General features: G+C 43.7%; 1 protein-coding gene and 1 long non-coding RNA gene across 2 annotated transcripts; one reads left to right on the forward strand and one right to left on the reverse strand.

The window, feature by feature from the left end:
• Positions 1 to 10,019: 10,019 nt before the first annotated feature.
• LOC149460857 (uncharacterized) lies at positions 10,020 to 13,502 on the reverse strand. Its single transcript, XR_016313017.1, has 2 exons — positions 13,394 to 13,502; positions 10,020 to 10,175 (listed from the first exon to the last, which is right to left on the reverse strand). It is a non-coding gene; the product is annotated as an uncharacterized LOC149460857 (long non-coding RNA).
• Positions 13,503 to 21,221: 7,719 nt separating this feature from the next.
• Positions 21,222 to 23,749, forward strand: LOC149460858 (uncharacterized). The gene has a single exon (XM_089679113.1). The coding sequence runs from the start codon at positions 21,598 to 21,600 to the stop codon at positions 22,702 to 22,704; it is 1,107 nt and encodes a 368-aa protein (XP_089535239.1). The 5' UTR covers positions 21,222 to 21,597; the 3' UTR covers positions 22,705 to 23,749.
• Positions 23,750 to 23,985: the final 236 nt, after the last annotated feature.

Here is a 23,985-nt window from a genome sequence, read left to right on the forward strand (position 1 = left end):
TGTATCAATGGCACCTGTTTGAACTTGTTATCAGTATAAAAGACACCTGTCCACAACCTCAAACAGTCACACTCCAAACTCCACTATGGTGAAGACCAAAGAGCTGTCGAAGGACACCAGAAACAAAACTGTAGACCTGCACCAGGCTGGGAAGACTGAATCTGCAATAGGCAAGCAGCTTGGTGTGAACAAATCAACTGTGGGAGCAATAATTAGAAAATGGAAGACATACAAGACCACTGATAATCTCCCTCGATCTGGGGCTCCACGCAAGATCTCTGTCAGTGCAGGAACGCTGGAATGGGCAGGCAGGCCTATGGTACGGTCACGCTGCGACTGACGACAGCCACTACCCACAGACCAGAGTCCCTCAGGGCGCGGAGTCTAAGCTCCAGGCTACCCTTCACCAGGGCCCCTGATGGTGGGGATGGACTTGACGCAGCCTGAGACCAGGTCGCGGCCCCCGCGTGACCCCAGCTGCGATAACGACTGCCGCCAATGGCGTACAGCTGGTGGGAGCTAGATGGGAACACGAGTAGAGTAGTCAGACAAGCCGGGTCAATAACAACGGAGCAGACAGTACTAGACGGTAGGCAAAGAATACTCAGGTCACGGGCCGGGTTCAGCAACGGGAGGTCAGATAAAGGGTTAACGCAGAGAGTAGTCTTGTCCAAGCCGAGTCGGTTACCAGGAGAGCAAAGGAAACAACACAAGAGCTTGCAACAGGGCAACATACAGGACACAAGTGCAGAGCACACTTGCAGACAGCAGGTTTAAATGTGCTCAACCACACCCTTCTGAGGAGGAGCCGCAGAAGCCTGAAGGCATAAAGGTTCCCACCATGCTTTGCAGAAAACCAAGATGGATGCCAGCTCATGGAGATGCACAAGCTCTGAAGAAAGGTAGGACCTTGACAATCTCACCCCGTGGGGTCAAAATGATCACAAGAACGGTGAGCAAAAATCCCAGGACCACACGGGGGACCTAGTGAATGACCTGCAGAGAGCTGGGACCGACGTAACAAAGGCTACCATCAGTAACACACTACGCCGCCAAGGACTCAGATCCTGCAGTGCCAGACGTGTCCCCCTGCTTAAGCCAGTACATGTCTGGGCCCGTCTGAAGTTTGCTAGAGAGCATTTGGATGATCCAGAAGAGGATTGGGAGAATGTCATATGGTCAGATAAAACCAAAATAGAACTGTTTGGTAGAAACACAACTCGTCGTGTTTGGAGGAGAGAGGATGCTGAGTTGCATCCAAAGAACACCATACCTACTGTGAAGCATGGGGGGTGGCAACATCATGCTTTGGGGCTGTTTCTCCGCAAAGGGACCAGGACGACTGACATACCAGCAACAGTGTGTGCCAACCTTGTGAAGACTTACAGGAAACGTTTGACCTCTGTCATTGCCATCAAAGGATATATAACAAAGTATTGAGATGAACTTTTGATATTGACCAAATACATATTTTCCACCATAATTTGCAAATAAATTCTTTCCAAATCAGCCAATGTGATTGTCTGGATTTTTTTTCTCATTTTGTCTCTCATAGTTGAGGTATACCTATGATGCCAATTACAGGCCTCTCTCATCTTTTTAAGTGGGAGAACTTGCACAATTGGTGTCTGACTAAATACTTTTTTGCCGCACTGTATACACTGTCCTACAAACTAATAGCTTCTGTAGACTGCCCTATAAACTGCTGATCCTATCCTCTGCCCTGCTGAGCCCTGTATACTACCCTACTGACCTGAAAAAATCTGCCCACCTGACATATTTTACTGCACCTCCACATCAGACAGGCTAGATCCGGCCCTGCCTACAAGTATATAAAAAACAAACCACAAAAGAAAAATGGGATTTTATACGGTTCTAATACCTTCTCTCAGAATAAATTGGATAACCTCATTAGAATAAAATCATCAGAATGTTATTACAAAATTGTATTTATAAACATTTAAAAAGGTATGTAAAATCCCCTAAAACATTAGGGTAAGAGTTTGTAATGAGCCATGTTTCCTAATCAGCCCTCCATGGAGGCACCTCCTCTCCTCAAACCTTTGTTATTGAACCATGCATGAATACATCAACATAATCAATATATGCCAGGGAGGTGGTGCACCAAATCCTAATATATTTTGCACTTTTGCTTCCTTAGGGGTTCATGGGGTGCAGTTGGGTATGGCTGCTAAGAAAAATATAATGTAATGTTGCACATATAAAATACAGCCTTTGAAACACATAATAAATCAAAATGATGATCATAAACGTACAAAAATACCATCAAATGGTCCTAAAAAAGGAAAACTGACCCAATCCGATAGAAGATTTCACAAAATGTGGATGTAGGTATGCTGAGGTCAGTTGATGGAATTAATGTGTAGGTAATATTCAGACAATCCAATCCACAGGTCCAAAGGGCAGTGTAGGGGAAGAAGAGGTAGTGTCCCTCACATAGATGATTAAAAAATTACACAAATCCTAGGATAATGAAAAAGATAGATAAAACTCTGTAGGGACCTGACAAAGCACTATATATGCTGCAAATAAGCCCAACAAAGCTATACAATATATAGTGAAACTATACATCAATTTAAGCACCCAGTAAACATCTGAAATGCCATTGATTGCCTGTGGAGACTTCACCATCCTGCATTGTAATCTGATGTGCATACCCCATTGAGAAGTACAGCCAACACAATAGCATATAATCTAAAAAAAAGTTCCCAAAATATATCATCCATTGAAAAACATAACTAAATCTGTTGTTCTGATAGTCACACCATTACTGACGCCAGTAATGAGATCCCATCCCCTGTGTGCACCTGTTGGTGTTTAAATAACACATCCCCTCCCCTAAGCCGAGCCATTCATGACATCAGAATGCCAGAAACCGGTGGCTTGGATGGATGCGTCAATCGCACATGCGCTGCCAGCAATTGCACATGTGCAGTGATGGCAGGGACTTCAGCGGTGTGTCTGTCCCACCATCCAGGCCCATAATGGGCAAGCAAGGCCACCGTCATGCAAACCTCAGTGGGACCCAACCCACCCAACGATCAACCACACACAGGGAAACGGTCAAAACACCACCCTGCCATGAATCACCCAAACAGCAGTGTGTTAGAGAAAGTATATTACACTAGACCAGGGTTCCTTTGAACCTTAGCGTTCCTTCAGAGGTTGCTAGGGGTTCCTTGAGCAATCAGCAATTTTTGCCTCTCAGGTAAGTTCCCACTGACACCAATGATCTTTTTAGCAATCTGTAAGGTGGTAATTCTTTCCAATGACCACAAGTGTAGGGAGCATTCTTACCTCTGACTATCACACCAATGTACCATGAATTGTAGATATAGTCATTTTTACCAGGGGTTCCCTGAGACCAGAAAGTTATGTGAAGGGTTACTCTGCATTGAAAAGGTTGAGAAAGGCTGCACTAGACCAATAAATACCCTATAGGGGCATGCTACGCCATCTTATGGTGATAAAGCAATATTGCATGCAACCTTAAAAATCAGATACCTCTAGTGCAGTGGTTCTCAACCTTCCTAATGCCGTGACCCTTAATACAGTTCCTCATGTTGTGGTGACCCCCAACCATAAAATTATTTACCCAGTAATTATAATTCATGAGTATCGTTTTACCTCCAATACTGCTGCTTTCAACACAGTAGCTGCTTTTAACAGAGTAGCTGCTTTCAACACAGCAGCTGCTTTCTACACAGTAGCTGCTCTTTACACATCGGAAATATGTGTTTTCTGATGGTCTTAGGGGACCCCTGTGAAAGGGTCGTTTGACCCCCAAAGGGGTCACGACCCACAGGTTGAGAACCACTGCTCTAGTGGAACACAAACTGACCACATAATAAGCCAGGTTCATTAGCCCATCTGTATAAAAGAAATACCAATAGCAAATATCAACACCATTCCTACATTGTATCACAAGGAACCAAAAGGAACAAAACCCACTAAACATATAGAAGCTATTTCAATGGCAAGTGTCAACAACATTCTTATATTATACCACAATAAATCCATAAGGACCATAGCATACTGCATATAAAAAGTAACTGTTGCCAAAATTAAATATAATGAGGTTGATTCTAACATTGAACTGCACATATATCCTCAGGCCTGCAAAGAATAGATTCTGGACATCACTACACATACAGTCAGGTCCATAAATATTGGGACATCGACACAATTCTAACATTTTTGGCTCTATACACCACCACAATGGATTTGAAATAAAACAAACAAGATGTGCTTTAACTGCACTGTCAGCTTTAATTTGAGGGTATTTACATCCAAATCAGGTGAACGGTGTAGGAATTACAACAGTTTGCTTATGTGCCTCCCACTTGTTAAGGGACCAAAAGTAATGGGACAGTCTGATAATTGATGGCATATTGTGGGGTCCAAGAGCCCTCCATTAGGTAAGGAGATGCTTCTCCTCGTAAATACCTAATTGCAAAAACTGCATCTCCCACATGTAAATGTACCTCTTTGTTGACAAACCGAGGGGTTATAGAGGGATTGTTTTATAAATGACTTTGTGCAGATAGTCCTGCAATGACTTAGCCTGACGGTAAGTGAGTTGAGGTCACCCACATATTTAGCAACCACTGGGTCAGTACAAAATAAATAGCACTTACTTCCTCTATCAAAATCCCAATAGATTGCTTAGCATTCCTTCCCCTGAAGTACAAACATAGTAATAATAATAAGCAAACTTATAATAAGTGAATACCCAAAAAAATATCCAAAAGAATATATCCAAAAAAATATATCCAAAAAAATATATATAAAGTCCCATACACCTAAAGTCCAAAGTAAAGTTCACGTATCCAAAATCTTTACAAGTGATCTCTCAATTTGTCTTTATCCCCGGATCAGATTGGTGATATACTCCAGAAAATCTTCAAGTGCCTCAAAAGAAAAAAACTCAACATAGTGTATTACCCTAAAAAATATATATATTTTGTGCCACACGTGTAACATGCAAAATACAAAACTAAAAGTGTCACAGCAATCGTGAGATCTCAAGGGTATAAATTGAGTTAATAACTTCACTGCACACAATAAAAGAAGTGCATAATTACCCCCATCAAAGATAAAATCAGCATAGAATCCATACTATAGATGAAAGTGTCTCCACACATGGATCTATTATCTTCTCCTGCCTTTGCCCACAGACCTCATAAACAGACCAGGGATCAGTATATGTATTAAAAATTTCAACAATTTTATTGTAGCAACTTACATTCAAGTTAGATGAGCACAGCTTCCATGCACTGGGAATGTCCCAAAAAAAAGCCCACTCCTTAGCGGTGACTGCTTTACAGCCCCTTATTCATAAAACAGAGAGAGCCAGGCAACCATGGGAGTCTCCAGGGTTGGAACCACCGCATGTTCCCGAATCCAAAATGGCCGCCCCGGCACTTCCGGAAAAACGTCAGTACGTCACAACGTCACGTGCCCCGGACGCGTTTCGTCACATCCAGACTTTTTCAACAGGGATCCACTGGGTCATCTCTCAATAAATGCCAGTGTTGTTGCAATACCTTTGTAAGTTGTACATGATTTGGGGAGAATCAGGTGATCAGTAGAGTAGGTTGTTTTTGTGTATAGATAAGGGAATCCCAAGATCTAAGTTTAGTCTTATTAAATGCCCTTTTCAAGCTTTTTATACTATAACCCCTCTGCAAAAGGTGATATTGTAATTGTCTGGCCTGGACTATAAAGTCCTTCCCCCTTCTACAACTACGTTTGAGCCTAAGGTATTGGCCATAGGGTATACTTTCTTTCAATAATTTAGGGTGGGCGCTCATAGCATGTAGTATAGGGTTTGCAGCGGATGATTTTTGGTATAAATAAGATACCAAATGGAAATCAGGACTGATCGAGATCTGGATCCATCCAGGTCCTGATGTGACCCAGTCCAAATCAAAAATATATAATCGATGTACCTATGCCAGGACAACACATGGTGTCAGGAATGGACTGGCCAGCAATAGTGGGACTCACCTGCCTTATGAGCTGCAGTACCAGGGCTGGCCAGCGGGTGCTCCCAGCAATCAGAGACTCAACCTTGCAGCCAGTCAAACACCTGGAACTAATTATACTGGTGTATTTAAGGGACATTCAGACCTGCAGACTCTGCCTTGGTGTTGTGTTTCTCCTGGGCCCTGTTTCCTGTTCCTGTTCCTGTCTTGTTGCTGACCCTGCTTGATTCTGACCTCTGCTTACTTCTCCTGTTCTGATCCCTAGCTTGTGACCCTGACCATCCCTCTGCCTGACCCTCTGTACCACGCTGCCCGCTACCTGCTGAACCTGGCCTGTGACCCCGACCATTCTCCGCTTGCTCCTTCTGTACCTACCTGCCCGATTGATATTGACCCGGCCTGCCTGACGACGCTTGCATTGTATGTACTGTTATCTGTGGGTGGTTGGTTTGGTTTGTTTGCACTGTGTTATGTTTTAGTATTGCACTGCGTTTATGTTTGTATTGTTAGTGTTAATAAATTACATTGTTTATAACATATCTGAAGTCTGCATTTCCCTGCATCAGTCACACACCTCTGGTCACACCCGGGAGCCCTGACACATGGCACAGGTACATCGACAAATCCTGTCCAAAAAAAAAAAATGCTCCCACCTCCTCCCAGGTACAGGTTGGCATACGATGGGGCATTTCTCTTCCCCATCTCCTCAATATATATATTCACTGGAGGTAATGGGTGCCATTGAACGCAAACACATTTCTTGACAAGATATATTGTAACAATTCCAGTACAAACATATTATAGTGCCAGGCCGACTGATCCACCACACTAAACAAATTCCCCAACCATTGAAACTCCTATGAAGTGTGGGATTGAACAATACAAGGCCTCTACATCTATTACATCTATTCCGGCAGGAACTATCATGTCTTCCATAATCCTTAAAAGATCACTTGTGTCTTGTACATATGAGGGCAGTGAAACTACAAAAGGCCTGAGATAATCATCTACTATGCAGCTCACGTTTTCTGAAACACATCCTATTCCAGAAACTACAGGTTGTCCTGGGGGGTTCACCAAATCTTTGTGTGTTTTATGTAACAAATAGAACTTCGGTGTAATAGGATGTTGAAGAAGAAATGTATCAATGATCCCATTATTGAATGCTCTACCTAGAATACTTCTGAATTCCTCCTGAAAATCTTTCAATCTATTTTCAGAGATCTCTTTATACCATGCTGGGTTCTTTAATATGTTCATGCACATTTCAGTATATTTAGATCTATCCATTGCTACCACAATCCCTCCTTTATCTGAGGGTTTGATCACTATGTTGGAATTGTTTTTTAAAGGATAAGTTCACTTTTGGAACATGTTAAATGTTCCACCCATTTTTAGGGTGGAACATGTAGCATGTTCCCATAGCTGCAACTGCGCCCACCGCCCCCCCCCCTCCCTGTGGCAGATAGTACAGGGAAACTTCTCCTGTCAAATTTGAAAACAACATGGCCGTACGGGGCTGCAACCACATGGCCACACCATTCATTCATGGACTTCTGTGAATGCATGAACAGCAAGTTCCTACACCCTCAGCGGCTGTGGGCTTGTAGTTTAAATAAACTACCAGGCACTGTGGAGCGCCGTGGTAGTTCATTGAAGCTTCCTGTTAGAATATCTGCTTGCTCGTACATCCTGTATGGTAAGCAGATATTCTGACAGGTCTGCAGGAGACCTACATGACATCAGTGATCTACTGACCCCTGGTGCAATGCTGTCCAGGCTCTGCTTTCCAGGCTCTGCTTTCCAGGCTCCTTTAGACAAATATAATAAATGCACATTTTTTTACCTGCAAAAAAATGTGCATTTATTATTTTTGTCCATAAGGTGAACTTATCTTTAAGGTCATTATGGCTTGCTGTTGACTTGGGGTAAGAATAATTGTCCCTAGTGATTCATCAGGAAGATGTTTAACATCAGAAAAGACCTTTTGAACGAAGTCCCAAATGTGCCTATTTTGTTGAAGAGGAGGAAAAGATTGAGATTTCTATGTTGTAATCTCATTGTTCAACTGCCAATTGAGGCATTGGCCTCAATGGACATGGGTTCCCCTCCTCCCAGAGAAGCAGGAGGTCCCTAAGGGCCTGAAAATTATTTACTGAGAAATCTTTCAAGAATTCCTCCTCCCTTTCCATGACTACCTGTTGTTTTACAGATTCATTGTGAATCGTGTAGTGCAAGTTTCCTAGCAAAAAGTATGATGTCTTTCACCATATCCATATTAAAATGGTCAGCTGCTTGAGTGAGGCAAAAACTCAACCCCAAACCAAGAATCAGTTCCTCATCATTAGTTAGCTTATAGGAAGACAGGTTCACAACTCGCACATCATCATTTATGAGGCATCCTTCTCCAGATAGGGATCCAGGTTCCCTGTCCTCCTGGCCTCACCTAAAGGGAACGATCCAGAGTGGGAAAACCTATAGGTGTATTGGTAGAATTAGAAAACTGCTATTAGACTATTAGAGTGGCTAATTCAGGCTGCTGTGATGATAGAGAAGACATTGAAGAAGTTACGTCAGTATAATAGTCAGTGTTAGAAGTCAAAAGGTAGATTATGTGAAGTAGTGTGTTGAGAGGGGGGAGGATGGGGAGGCCTCCTCCTGGGTACTTATTGCCATTTATAGGTCCTATTTTTATCACAGGCCAGTAAATCCCTCATTAATTTTTTGTTCTTAGTGTATTTAGGATTATCTTTTTATTAAATTGTTCCATGAATTCATTCATCCCCTTTTGTTTTTCTTCATAAAGGGGGCAAGATGTGAGCTCCTCATTTTGCGTGCTGAGAGGATGAATCTGTTGAGGACAATCTCTTTATCATAGTGATCCCTTAAGATTTCCATCATATGTATGGAGCAATTGTGAATATTATCCTCCTAGATGTCCTTCATTTCTGTACTAACAGTAGGACCATTGGGAAAAATTTGTGTGCGCAAACCAAAAGGTATGCACTTATGTTCAATATATAGATCAACATATTTTTGTGCTATTGCAATGATGGTTTCTTAATTAATAGTTTAATAGCTTAATTCTTTGAGAGAAAATGTCCAAATCCTGATAGGTATCACCTGTAGCCATATTTAGGCAAAATAAATCAGAGACAAAATGTAAAAATAGTTTTGAGAAAAGGTCAACTAGAACCTCAAAAGTAATAGGTTCAGTTGAATAGTTCAGCCACCACATCCCTACAAGTATACGAAAAACAAACCAAAAAAGAAAAATGGGATTTTATTTGGTGCTGATACCTTCTCTCAGAACAAATTGGACAACCTCATTAGAATAAAATAATCAGAATTGTATTACAAAATTGCATTTAAAAACATTTAAGGTATGCAAAATCCCCTAAAACATTAGGGTAAGAGTATGTAATACACCATGTTTCCTAATCAGCCCCCCAGAGACTCACCTCCCCTCCTTAAACCTTTGTTATTAAACCATACATGAATACATCAACAAAATCAATATATGTCAAGGAGGGGGTACACCAAATCCTGACGTGTTTTGCACTTTTGCTTACTCAGGGGTTCATGGGGTGCAGTTGGGTATGACTGCTTAGAAAAACATAACATGTAATGTTGCACAAATAAAATACAGCCTTTGAAACACATATTAAATCAAAATGATTATCATAAACTTAGAAAAATACCATCAGATGGTCCTAACAAAGGCAAATTGTCCCAATCCGACAGAAAATCTCACAAAATGTGGCTGTAGGCGTGCTGACCATCTTTATTGCTTTTCCTTTCTGAACATGCAGTATTTGTTTCTGTTGGTGCCTGTAGAATTTTTGATGATACAAAACAGTATGGTCAGTGTCTCTCTAGCTGCCCTATGTTTACTCAGTTGCTATTGTAAAATTACTTTTTTGGCATGAAGTTCCTCTTTAAATGTATCCTGCCATATGGTGACTACTATAGCCATGCTCTAATTTGGAGACATGAAAACTGTAAAGTGTGTTATTTTCAGATATGTTTATTGTTCCATGATTCCTCTGGTATGACAGATCCTTGCGAGTTGAAAGCTATTGCTTATTTTCCTTACATTGTGTCTGTCACTCTCTCATGTACTTCACCACCTGGTCTTCCTGCTCTCCCCCAATGCAAACAACAATGCTGTGTGGGCGAGAAGTACAGTACAATGAATGACGTTCGAAGGAAATCAGAGTCTAAAGGTTGTGTTGCAGCGGAGATCAATGTTCATGACAGCAGACATCATTGCTTCCAAAATATTCTTATTATATTTCTTGATTTCAGTCATTTGCTGCTTTAATTGGCAATGCAATATCAGAGTAAGACATATATGTGAAAACATGTTTTCATGTAGATAACTGGCTACTAACATCTTTCTAAGCAATAGACAGCTTTAATTGAACATTAGGGCAATACCAATACAAATGTGCATCTGATTTAAAAATGAATCTGAATGCAGAATTTTTAAAGAGGTGGATTGCAATTCCTTTTTGAGGTGAGTGAGACAAGAGAAGGGTTACCCAAGAGCAGCAGATGTTCCAAAGTGGGCACCATGCAGACAATAGAACCTACATGCACTGGCCACTTTAGTAGGTACACCTGTTCAATTGCTTGTAAACAAAAATTGGTAATCAGCCAATCACATGGCAGCAACTCAAGGCATTTAGACCGCTACACGTGGTGAAGACTACTTGCTGAAGTTCAAACTAAGCAGCAGAATGGGGAAGAAAGGGGATTTAAGTGACTTTGAACATGGTATGATTGTTGGTGCCAAATGGACTGGTCTGACTATTTCAAAAATTGATACAGTAATCTACTGGAATTTTCACATACAACCATCTCTAGGGTTTACAGAGAATGCCCAGAAAAAAAAGAGAAAATGTGCAGTGAGCAGCAGTTGTGTAGAAGAAAATACCTTGTTGATGTCAGAGGTCAGAGGAGAATGGGCAGACTGGTTTGTGACGATAGAAAGGCAACAGTAACTCATGTCAATATGGCCCAAAATCTCTGTGGAATGTTTTGAACACCTTGTTGAATCTATGCCATGAAGAATTAAGCACTTGTCTCCTGGCCTATGGTCAAATGATGGCCGGGCGAACATCTCGTCCCTCTGGGAGGGCGTCATATGACGTCCTTCCCGGATCGCACTTTGCGCGTGCCCGTGGGGCCACGCTGTGGCGAGAACTGCCACCGACCATGTACCTCAGACATGGCTGATGACAGATCTGTGTACTGGCCCCGTTGCCAGTACCATGTGACCTGCTGTGACCAATCACAGCCCATCTGTGTTATGTGCTTAGTCATGGCCAATCACAACAAAAAAACCTGAATAAATCAATATCATTCAGTTAAATGCTTGCTTATTGCAAAGAAATTTTTTGCTATGAGCAATCAAATTGTGTAAAAAAAAAATACTGATCACTTCCCCAAAGTAGTACAATGTTACTATGGTAACATTATACTACTTTGGTCATAGTGTAATATAAAAAACAAATCTTAAAAAAAGAGAAAAAAAAATAATAAAAAAATAAAAATTGAAAAATAATTATCAATTTTTTTTTTCACTGTCACCAGTCAGTGTCCCTGATCACCACCACACCAGTTATATGCTGACACTGTACTGCACTGGTGCCAGTATGTAAGAAAAAAAATTGTGAAAATAATTTTTTTAATTTCTTCATTTTCTGAAAAAATATGGCAAAAAAATTACAACTTCAAAAAACTCGCCATACCGCTTATGAAATACTTCGGACTGTCTACTTTGCAAAAAAGGCTAATTTGGGGGATATCTGTACTGTTCTGACAATTTTCCTACAGACTAAATAATAAATACTGATTTGGGTTATTTTCACCAAAGAAATGTAGCAGAATACATCTTTACATTTATGAAGAACAATTATTTATTTGCAAACTTTTATAACAGAAACAAAAGAAACGTGTTTTTTTTTTTCAAAAATTTCTGTCTTTTTTTTTGTTAATTTAGCAAAAAATAAAAACCCCAGTGGTGATTAAATACCACCAAAAGACAGCTCTAGTTGTGTGAACAAAATTATAAAATTTTAGTTTGGGTACAGTGTTGCATGACCGCGCAGTTCAAAGTGTGAAAGCGCTGAAACCTGAAAATTGGCCTGGGCAGGAAGGGGGTAAAAGTGCCCAGTATTGAAGTGGTTAAGGCAGTTCTGAAGGCAAAAGGGGGTCCAACAAGGTGTACCTAATAAAATGGTCGGGGAGTGTATTTTGACTGGCTGCATGGTGCAGTTGGCAGAAGAGCGAGAACTGCTGCAGTGTTTAGTCTAGTTGGAGGACCCCCCCTTCAAGAGCAGCTTAGTATGAAGATTGTGGATTGTTCCACTGACATTATCTTGTGCAATTGGATTCCTTATAGTGGTATCAGAGCCCACACTCCCATGTAAGATAGAGTATCAGTCAGCTTGCAGGACTTTCACTCCCCAGTTTAGTGTGCAGAATAGATTATGGAACTGTCAGTTGACTTATAACATTGCCCTACAGTGTTAGCACTGTCACATGGGGAGTTGGGAGTATCTTGCATTGCCGGAAGCTGTGTATAGGAGATTTGCCTGTGTGTTGTTCCTGGGGAAAGACATTATGGAGCAGTAAAGAGTCCAAACTGTCTAAACTGGTACCTGTGAGTTATTCCTTTGTAAATAGTGCAAGATTTACACGTACTGAGGTTAGCAGCTAGCTTGTGTGTGTCTACAATTCACTAGTTTCACTTGCTTTATTTTGTTTACTTTTTTGCTTTGTTTCTTCTTACTTCCAGGTTGCTGTGCTCTAGGGTTTCCATGTGTTATATTATATTTTTAGACAGTTGGCTGGAACCAGAAAACTAGTAAATATCTAGAACAAACTTTTGGAGGGGTCTTGGAACTTGAGTGTTTGTGAAGTATGAATATATATAAAAATACATTTCAAATATACTGCGTGTATACAAATCTACATTTTTGCAATGCATTTACAAATATATGTAAAATATATGTTAATCTATATATTTTTCTAATATATACTTCAGATTATTTTTAACACATAAAAAAGTAATTATAATATATATGTTTACATATATTTGTAAATGCATTCCAAAACTGTAGATTTGTATTCTTAAAGACATGCAGTATATTTGAAATGTATTTTTAAAAATATTTTTCATATATTTTGCAATAAAAACACATTTCAACATGCAGTATATATATATATATATATATATATATATATATATATAGCCAAAATTGTAGCATTTCAAATTTTCAAATATATGTCAATATATTTGGGAAGAATATTTTTTAAATATATTTCAAATATATTTTTCTTCCATATGGGTAACAATAAGTATCAGCTTTAATTACCCTATCTCTCACTCCCACAGGCTTCTTCCTTTTCATGTGACAGGTCTTCTGCTCCATTGGTTGCAGGGACTCTGACATCACCACATAAAATGTAGGACCAGCTGTCTGCTGGAAGAGCGCAGAATAAGTTAAGTAAAACTGTTTTAAAATTGTACCACAGACAGAAACAAGCATTTTACCTTTACAGTGAGGAGGTAATCCCACTGCAATGGTAGTTTTGAATTTTCTTTGGACTTCAGTTGTATTTCAGGAAGTGGACATTTTATTCAAGATTTTTACCTGGATTATGTTAGAGTCTGATTTTCATTGTATTGCGCAAGGTGCAGGGACAAGAAGTACATATATCACAGGGAGCATGGCTCAGGAGTGTGTATTGCAGAGGGTTCAGGTAGGTAACTCACAGGCCAGTATACAACCAAAAATTACCCCCCCCCCAAACACTCCTTCCCCGTACAGAGTGGCAGAGAGAGGGGCTTCTGTGGAAGAGCAGTTAGAACTCACTTTAGGAGCTGAGAGTGGAGAATTTCAGTCGAGGGAGAGGGCTGCAGGAGGAATCACTCCTGTGAGACTGGTAAAGCTGTGTAAATTCTCCACCACCTCCTCTGATGTCATATGGATGATCAGGGCAGGGAGGGTTCTGTTTTAGCACCAGGAGAAGTGTGCTGTCACTTGTAAGCACAGAAGCCTTCAGAAGACGGAAACGAAAACTGACAGTGGTGAGCATAGAGCCAGTGCCAAAGGTGACCCTACACGATACCAGAGCATTCTAGATGAACAAAAGGATTGGGTATCCTTACATTTATTGAACAGTATGCAGAACATTTCCAGTCCAACAGCTAGAGTTCCATCCAGTGCAATAACAAAGGTATAAAGAACTGATATGATGTATGATGCATGAGCTTCCCCTGTAGTGGATTGTGATAGACAGTCCACGTTTTATTAGATGATCAGTAAAATGACAATTTTATAGTCTTGCTACTGTCTGTATCTTGCTCTTTAAATTCCTTACTCTCTTAAGTAAACAATCAGATATAGGGTGACGGAACAATGATGATAATTAAGATGGCGCCTTCATCCGGAGTCTCACCCTTGGTGACTCATTAGGAGAAAAGTATCTTTTAATGTAAACAACCCCCATAAAAGGGAATGAGTCTCTTTGGGGATAATGATTGGAAGATATCAACACGGATGGACGAACACGCAGAAACCCAGTGGACTTTTCACCCAATCAATGTATATGCTTTGCCTGCATCATAAGCCCTATAAATGATACTGTTAGTTCCTCAATAAAACAGAATTTTAGGAAGTTGGCAAACTGCGAAGTGTCAGTGTCTTACTTCCACGTGCACGTATTCTCATATTAATTTGGCTCACTGGTAGATCACGGTAAATGGTCTGTAAGTGACCGAGTCCAAGACATTTGTCGCCCAGCGTGGGGCCCGGGTTCTGAACACCGGCTCAGCCCGACCCAGAGTGGATGAGGGGATGACGCGGAGACTGATCACCTCCAAAAGCGGTAAGTGAATTTTTATGTCTAATAATTCCTTACCTGCGTAGTCTGGAATTGCTCAGCGGGACTACTCACCCGTCTGGCTGTCCGTTGATCAGCAAAGTGACAGGTATACTTGCCCGGGGCTCCTTTGAACCCACCTGTCAGTGTAACGTCATCTACCAGTGTGATATGTCTTGTCTTTTGTGTTGTCTGTGTGTACCAGTGTGATTGGTTGGGTTGTTGTTGATGCGCCTGTGAGGGAGGGGAGAATTACGGCAAAATATTCCTCGTCAGGAGTGGACAGGATACACTCTGATTTGAGAGAGGGTGCCGGGCACTCGCAGTCGTGGTGATGGTGACTGTCGAGGGGAAACTCGTAGTCGCAGTAATGGCGACACGGGGGAAAGAACCACAGCCAGGGATTGGCTTGTGGGGGAAAAAGAAAACTAAAAAAAAAAAAAAAACATTTTACTCCCGACAGGCGTGTCTGAAATACTATGTCATGATCACACTGTGTATGTGGATTAATGTTTGGTGTACACCACGAAAGTGTGGGGATTGGTGAAAGCTCCTGATATATTGGTTTACAGGGTTAATGTACATTATTCTCAGTGTAGCTGACAAATAGGGAAGTTACTGGAGGAGAAGCAGGGGGCAAGGTGCTGCGCGGGTTTCGCTTACACTGTCTCAAGGCACAGCACTTTCAGAACAGAGTGACGGCTTTGGGGACCACCTTAGGGTCCCCGGGAGGGAAGTAAAACAAAATGGGACAGAAACTTATAAAGCCAGAGAACAGTTCGTTTGCTTGTGAACTGGTGGAGGAGAGAGAGGGACCAGAGTATGTAAAAAAGTTGAGAAAGCTGTGTAAAGAGAAGAGAAAGAGGGCTTCTAATGAAGCATGACATGTTAAAGACAGCAGAAACTTGGTTTAATGTGGCCCGCGCCCTACATCAGGAGGGGTGGGTGGAGCAAAAACTGAATCAGATCAGGAAAGGAGATGCGCCCGGCAAGGCGCCGCCCCCCTATGATGATGGCCCGTCCTGGAGGTGCGAGGCATGTGGAAATAAAGGAAGGCCCCACCCCGAGAGTCCAGATTTTTGCATACCGTGTAGTCAGAACCTCCGGATATGTAAGCGGTGTTCAGTTAAGAATCCGGGGTGGGAGGAGATTTGCAAGGGATGTGACCGGACGCTGACTATGCAACATCCGATGCTTCCAACTCAGTCACCTCCATTTCCGCCTCCGGCCCCGCCCCTTCCGCTTCCGCCCTCTTCAAAGATGGCGGCGCCCAGTGAGGCCACCGGAAGCCATGTTGACTCTGGGCTTAGTACACCGATACACCATACACACCTCATACCAGCTACCACCTTGTGCCCAGTGCTTACTGTCTCTGGCTCCCAACCACCTTCGGCCCTCCACACACCCCTGATGCCTGTAGCACCACCACCAAAACAAACAGAGGGTTCAGACCAAGTTGAACTGAAGACACCCACAGAATGGCAGGGCTGGAATTTTACAGATGTGGTAACCCCTACCTCTCTGCCAGACAGAAGAGGATGGGCTCAAGAAAAGACAGTGGCTGCGGCAGTCCGCCAGGGTACCCGAGAGGATGATGCTGTTTCCATTCGTTCCCAACAGAATGATCCGTTCTCAGAAGGCCATGGTCCAGAAAGCAAACCACTCGTTCAACTTCCCCCAACCACACAACCCCAACGTCAAAAATTATCTATGTATGAGTCTGGAATGGGAGCAGACTCAGCACCTCATCCCTTTTCTTCCACTTACCACAATCCTGTCTATCGCCCCCAAGGATCTGAAGAAGACCATCCCCGCCCGGTGCCCAACCTACCTGATGCTCCTATCATGTATGTGGCCTTCACTCCATCCCAAGCCTCCGCACTAGTCACAACTCTCCCGGACCCGGAGAAACACCCGATGCCTTTTTACCGGCGCATAGCCCAGATCCACAAGACCTATTCCACAGCCTGGAGGGATTTGGTCAGTCTGTGTGAGATCAAGGCTGGGGATGCATATTGGCCTATAATGGAAAAGGATCTCACCAGAGTAAAGCCAAATGAGGACACCACTTATGCCTCGGGAATTTCTTTCTGTGACCAGTTGCAGCAGTGGGCCAGAGAGAGACTGGCGGACCAGGCAACCACATTGCAGGACATTACCCAAGACAAGACTGAGTTGGTGGAAAAGTTCCATACCAGACTAACACAGGTGTTTACAGACCTGGGATTCAGTGTCCATAACAAGGTACATACTCAAATGCTGGCCTCTGCATTTGTATCAGGACTAAAGGAGTCTGTTCGCAAGGGTTTGATCACTGCCCGTCCACAGTACCGTACCCTCCACCTGGATATACTGCTATTGGTGGCAAAAGGTCTAGAGACCGCCCAGGTGGCCCGGAAGCCGACACCACTCATGTTGTCGGCTGGAGAGCAGGTCTCCAGAAGAAACCCACTTATTTGCTTCAACTGTGGAAAACCAGGACATTTCAGAAGGGAATGCAGAGCTCCCAGACGTTCACGACGACCCAATGACTACAACTCAGGGTGGGAAGAGTCTGCAATGCCACCACCTCCACCGCTTCCAGGACCCCCACGCACAGGTCCTACCCAAGAACATCTAAACCTTCTCCAATAGGACAGGGGCAAACCTGTGTCCACTCCCCTTATGACAGTTTCTTCTCACGGATATTGTGCTAGTGGGCCCCTAGCAAAGGTCACTGTCCCCATCGAGGGACATCCTACACAATTCTTAGTGGACACAGGTGCAGCCAGAAGCGTTTTGCGGAGAGAAGATTTACCCAATGAAACATACCTCTCAAACATTGATGTTTCCTGCGTTGGAGTAGACGGCTGCCCACAACGCAGTTGGCTTACAAAACCTCTACATATCGGCACCTTACCCAATCTTCTGTCTCGTTTTGTGGTGTCAAATACTTGCCCGTTGAATCTGCTGGGAGCTGATGTCTTGTCCAGGTTGCAAGCAACTATATCCTACCAACCAGATGGCACCATTCAGCTCTCCACCCCCTTGGGAGAGGAAGACACCTCGGCTCTATGTTCATTACCACTGATGATGTCTCTACAGGAAGTTTCAGGCCACCCCTTGCCAGACCATGTAGAACAGGCCTTACAGGAGCTGCCACTCACTCTTTGGTCCACCGGCCCTGAGGATATTGGCCATCTGAAAGTTGCTCCAGTGTTAGTCCAGCTTAAGCCTGGAGCACCATTGCCACGGAAGCCTCAATATCCTCTGAAGCAAGCCCAGATGGACGCCATCTCCAAACAAGTCAATATACTTCTGGAAAATGGGGCATTAATTCCCTGTGTGTCCCCATGCAATACACCCCTTTTCCCAGTGAAGAAAAAAACTCCAAAAGGTGAGCCCACCAAATATCGCATGGTTCAAGATCTGAGAGCAGTCAATGAGGCAACTATTTTGGAAACCCCCATTGTACCAAACCCCCACACCCTGCTTGCAGGGGTACCTCCCACAGCCCAAGTGTTCACAGTTATTGACTTGGCCAATGCCTTCTTCAGTGTTCCGCTGGACCCCTCTTGCATGTATCTCTTCGCCTTTACCCATGCTGGCCGACAGTATACCTGGAGAGTTATGCCCCAAGGGGCCCAAAATTCGCCAAGCCAATTTACAAAGGCCATGACATCTATCCTCAGCACCTGGCAACAGTCACACCCGGAAGTCATAGTGCTCCAATATGTGGATGACTTGCTCCTATGTGCCACCAACCATTCTGAAGGAAAAATCGCCTCTCTGAGCCTCCTCCACCACTTGGCTGAACAGGGCTGCAAGGTTTCTAAGGACAAGTTACAGTGGTGCCAAACTTCTGTCATTTTCTTGGGACATTGCATTTCCCAAGCCACTCGTCACCTCACACCGGATAGAGTACGGGCTATCCAGAATGTCCCAATACCTCAGGGACCAAAAACCCTGCATGCTTTTCTAGGGTTGGTTTCCTATTGTCGTTCCTGGATCCCAGAAGCTTCCGTCTTGATGCAGTCCCTTTATGATGCCCTGAAATCTGAACCCTTTTCCCTGACAGAAGAAGCTGTACTTGATTTCCATCGCCTGAAAAAAGCCATCTCCACTGCACCTGCATTAGGTCTACCAGATTATGATGAGCCCTTCAAGCTTTTTGTGGCTGAGAGACAGGGTCATGCAACAGGAGTTCTGGCACAACGCCATGGGGGTCGCCTCCGGCCTCTGGGTTTTTACTCCTGCAGGCTAGACCCGGTTGCACGAGGTGGTCCCTCCTGTCTGAGGGCTGTTTTTGCTGCTCATCTTCTTCTGGATAAAACGGCAGATTTGGTCTTAGGACATCCACTCACACTTCTGGCCCCCCATGACATTACCGCAATACTGAACCAAACCCAACCAAAACATCTATCTGCCGCCAGGCATCTGCGACTGCAAGGCTCCCTTCTTTTACCTGATCATGTCACCCTGGTCAGATGCACCCAGATAAACCCTGCAACTCTTCTCCCTCTTCCAGGGGGGGGGGTAGACGAAGCAGAAGAAGACACCAAAGACGTGGCACCAGAGGATGTGGTACATGACTGTTTGGAACTTATGCAGGCAGAAACTACACACCTACCAACAGTCCATGATACGCCCCTATCAAATCCTGACTTAATACTTTTTGTGGATGGATCCCGCTTTGCAGATAATGCTGGCACCTACCACACTGGATATGCTGTGACTACCGACACAATGGTACTGCAAGCTAGACCTCTTCCACCTTTTATGTCTGCACAAGAGGCTGAACTAAGGGCCCTCACCAAAGCCTGTGAATTAACAAAAGGAAAGACAGCTAACATTTACACGGACTCCAGATATGCACTGGGGGTTGCACTTGATTTTGGCCTAATCTGGAAAATGAGGGGCTTTCTCACGGCAGCTGGGACTCCTGTAAAGCATGGAAAGGCGATCAACCACCTTATGGAAGCACTTTTACTACCAGCCCAAGTGGCCATACTGAAGGTGAAGGCCCACGGTAAATTGACCACTATGGAAGCAAAAGGAAATCATCTGGCAGACATGGCTGCTAAGCAAGCTGCGGTCAGGGAGCAGGAAGAGGATGAAGAGATGTGCAGTGAGGTGATGCCTGTGCTAATTCATCAGCCCAAGGACAACCAACTCCAGGAAGCCCAGTATAATGCTTCAGAAGAAGAAAGGAAGGAATGGATGCAGAAAGGAGCAGTTGAGGACAAAGGATTGTGGGTGGTGGGGAAGAAGGTTTTACTTCCCAGATCCTTATATCCGGCAACAGTGCAGTGGGCACATGGAGCGTCACACCTGTCCAAGATGCTAATGAACTCTTTGATCAGTAAATACTATGTGGCACCCGGAATTACGGCTTACACAGACAGATTCTGTAAGTCTTGTGTTGTATGTGCCAAGTGCAATCCTGGAAGACCTGAGAAACCTCCAAGCAAGCATCTGGCCAGGGCACTATATCCATTTCAGAGGATCCAGATAGATCATATCCAGATGCCAAAAAGTGGACGATTTGAATATGCCCTAGTGGTGGTGGATATGTTCTCAGGATGGCCAGAGGCATTCGCAGTAACCAACCAGACGGCAAGAACCACTGCCAAGAAGCTGCTCACGGAGATAGTCTGCAGATACGGAGTGCCCGAGGTGGTTGAAAGCGATCAGGGACCGGCTTTTACTGCCAATGTCACGAAAGAGATCTGGGGGGTTCTGGGGGTCACACTTGCGTTTCACACACCCTATCATCCCCAGAGTAGTGGGAAGGTAGAGCGCCTAAATGGGGTCCTGAAGTCAAGAATGTTAAAAATGGCCCAAGAGGTAGGCATGGGATGGCCGGACAGCTTGCCTATTGCTCTTTTCAGCGTTAGATACACACCAAGGGGAAGTCATGGGTTGTCTCCCTATGAGATTTTGTTTGGGTCCGCCCCTAGACTGGGTACCTACTATCCTCAACAATTACAGTTGCAGTCTGACTCATTGACAAAGTATGTGATATCTTTGGCACGTGTGTTGACTAATATCCATGCGCAAGTTTTCTCCTCCATTCCAGATCCTGAGGCGGACACTGGAACGCACACTTTGCAACCTGGAGACTGGGTCTTGGTCAAGAAGTTTCTGCGGAAACATACATTGGAACCCAGATATGACGGTCCCTTCCAGGTGCTTCTGGTGACGGCCACCTCAGCTAGAAGGAAAGAGTACCTGGATCCACGCCTCTCACTGCAAGAAAGTTGCACCCCCAGAAGACAACTAGAACATGAGACTATACACATATATCCTTTTGTATGTGCTTTCGGGAATGGGTAGGGGACAAAGAGTGGCAATCACAAGGGAAGGTGGGACACCCGAACAGAGTGGCCTGATAACATTTTGGTACAATTCTTCCAACACCCGTGTGGCCACTTTTGCCTTTGACTTCTGCTTCATAGCGCCTTGTCCGAAACAACCTTGGCAGTGTACTACGTATCAGGATCACTCCAGTAGTATATATATATGTGTGACGGATGACTATTGGGGAGACAAATGCAGATACTGGGGCTCAGTAGGATGGAATACGGGGCCTGACTGGGGGTATAAACCGCTAAGTGCCTTAAACCGCAAAGATAAAAATGGGAAGAGCCTAATTGATAGATTGACTATATTTAAAAAAGGCACATGTTCATATGAAAACCCAACAGGGAGAACTATGCCACTCACCCTCACCATAGAGAACCCCAGCCCAGGAGATGAGGGGCTTTACTGGTTGGGATACTGGGGACATGGGGGAGTGATGGGACAATTCTGGATAAGGGATATGTATAGATCAAACCGATGGAAATCTTCCAGAGATACTGCTCCCACCTATAACCCACTTATGCCAAAGATCAAAACGTTGGCAGAGATGGTGGCCATAGCAAACCCTACATACGAAGATACTATAGCAGTAGAAACCGGCCTCTCAGACACTAATCTGTGGTTAGAATGGATGAGATACAATGCAAACTCGCATAATAAGTCCAACTGCTATGTGTGTGGGCATGCCAGACCACATCTGGGGACGGTGCCACTAACCCTACCAGATTCCATAGAGGAGTGTGTCTTAAGCCTGTATACTAACATCTCTACGAACCAGTCTTTATGTGAGGACTGGAAGAAGCGTTACCCCTTAATCCAAGGAGACGAAAAGGCCCCAAATGGTTTAACCATATATCCCGGTAATTATACCTGCTATGCCAACTATGAGGGAGGAGGAAGGTTTCTTGGGAACTTCACAAAGGGATTCTGTGCTGCTTATAGTACAGCCCGGTCAGATCTCACCCAGAACCAGGTCATGTCATTGGGGGATATATTCTGGATCTGTGGTGATCAGAAGATTAGGACCCGACTGATGGGGAAATGCAGAGGGGAATGTACCCTTGCCAATGCCATAATGCCATTGCACATCCTCTCAGATCCATTACTTAAGGGGCCGCCTAACCCCCTCCATGCAACCAAGCACAAACGAAGTGCCCCACAAGGGAGTTTTGACCCCCATGTCTATATAGATGCGATAGGAGTCCCAATGGGGGTACCCGATGAATTCAAGGCCAGAGACCAGGTGGCCGCGGGATTTGAATCCCTATTCCTCTTCATCACTGAGAACAAGAATGTAGATTGGATAAACTACATCTACTATAATCAACAACGATTTGTAAACTACACACGAGATGCCTTAAAGGGGATAGCAGAGCAGTTGGAGGCTACTTCTAACATGGTCTTTCAAAATCGTATGACACTTGATATGTTATTAGCTGAAAAAGGGGGGGGTCTGTAAAATGATACCAAAGACCATGACCTGCTGTACGTATATCCCAGATAACACAGGCCCAAATGGGAAGGTGACACTGGCCATCAAGAGGTTGGAGGACCTGTCAAATGAGCTTAAGGAAAACTCAGGTATTACACATCCCTGGGATCAGTGGTTTGGATGGCTGAGTGGCTGGCAGAAAGCCCTCGCCCACGCAGGGGTGGTTATCCTGGGTATTATCATTCTAATGGCAATAGTCGCCTGCTGTGTGATCCCTTGCATTAAGAGGCTAATAGGGAAAGCTGTGAACGAGATCACCCCTACATTCCTGAACTATAACAATGTTGAACTCCCCCGTGAAGAAAAGGAATCCTATACTCCCTTACAGACCATGGCCCCTGATCATCATATTTCAGACTTATAAAAAAAAAAAAAAGGGGAATGCTACAAATTTCCCCCCCCTAACAGACAACTATAAACAGGGAAAGACAGTGCCTGACTGTGGCCTTCTCAGGACGTATCGAGACTCTAGGGATGGATTAGCCACTCAGGGGCTCTATATGCGTCTTAAAAGAGTTCCAGAGGGAGGGCCACCAGGCAGTTAGGACATCAGAAGACATAGGGACAGTCAGGAATAAAATAGCCATTTTAAGGGGGGATTGTAGTGGATTGTGATAGACAGTCCACGTTTTATTAGATGATCAGTAAAATGACAATTTTATAGTCTTGCTACTGTCTGTATCTTGCTCTTTAAATTCCTTACTCTCTTAAGTAAACAATCAGATATAGGGTGACGGAACAATGATGATAATTAAGATGGCGCCTTCATCCGGAGTCTCACCCTTGGTGACTCATTAGGAGAAAAGTATCTTTTAATGTAAACAACCCCCATAAAAGGGAATGAGTCTCTTTGGGGATAATGATTGGAAGATATCAACACGGATGGACGAACACGCAGAAACCCAGTGGACTTTTCACCCAATCAATGTATATGCTTTGCCTGCATCATAAGCCCTATAAATGATACTGTTAGTTCCTCAATAAAACAGAATTTTAGGAAGTTGGCAAACTGCGAAGTGTCAGTGTCTTACTTCCACGTGCACGTATTCTCATATTAATTTGGCTCACTGGTAGATCACGGTAAATGGTCTGTAAGTGACCGAGTCCAAGACACCCCCATTAGCCTAACATTTAACCACTTCAAGCCGGAGGTATGCATATAGGCATACCTCCTTTAATGAACTGGTTAAAGCTCCAGACTCCTCAGTACCAGGACTTGTTTTACATGATATAGAGATAATGTTCTTG

Source organism: Staurois parvus, unplaced genomic scaffold, assembly GCF_062004578.1.
Source record: "Staurois parvus isolate SC_StPar_1 unplaced genomic scaffold, SC_StPar_1.0 ptg000218l, whole genome shotgun sequence".
Classification (NCBI taxonomy): Eukaryota; Metazoa; Chordata; class Amphibia; order Anura; family Ranidae; genus Staurois; species Staurois parvus.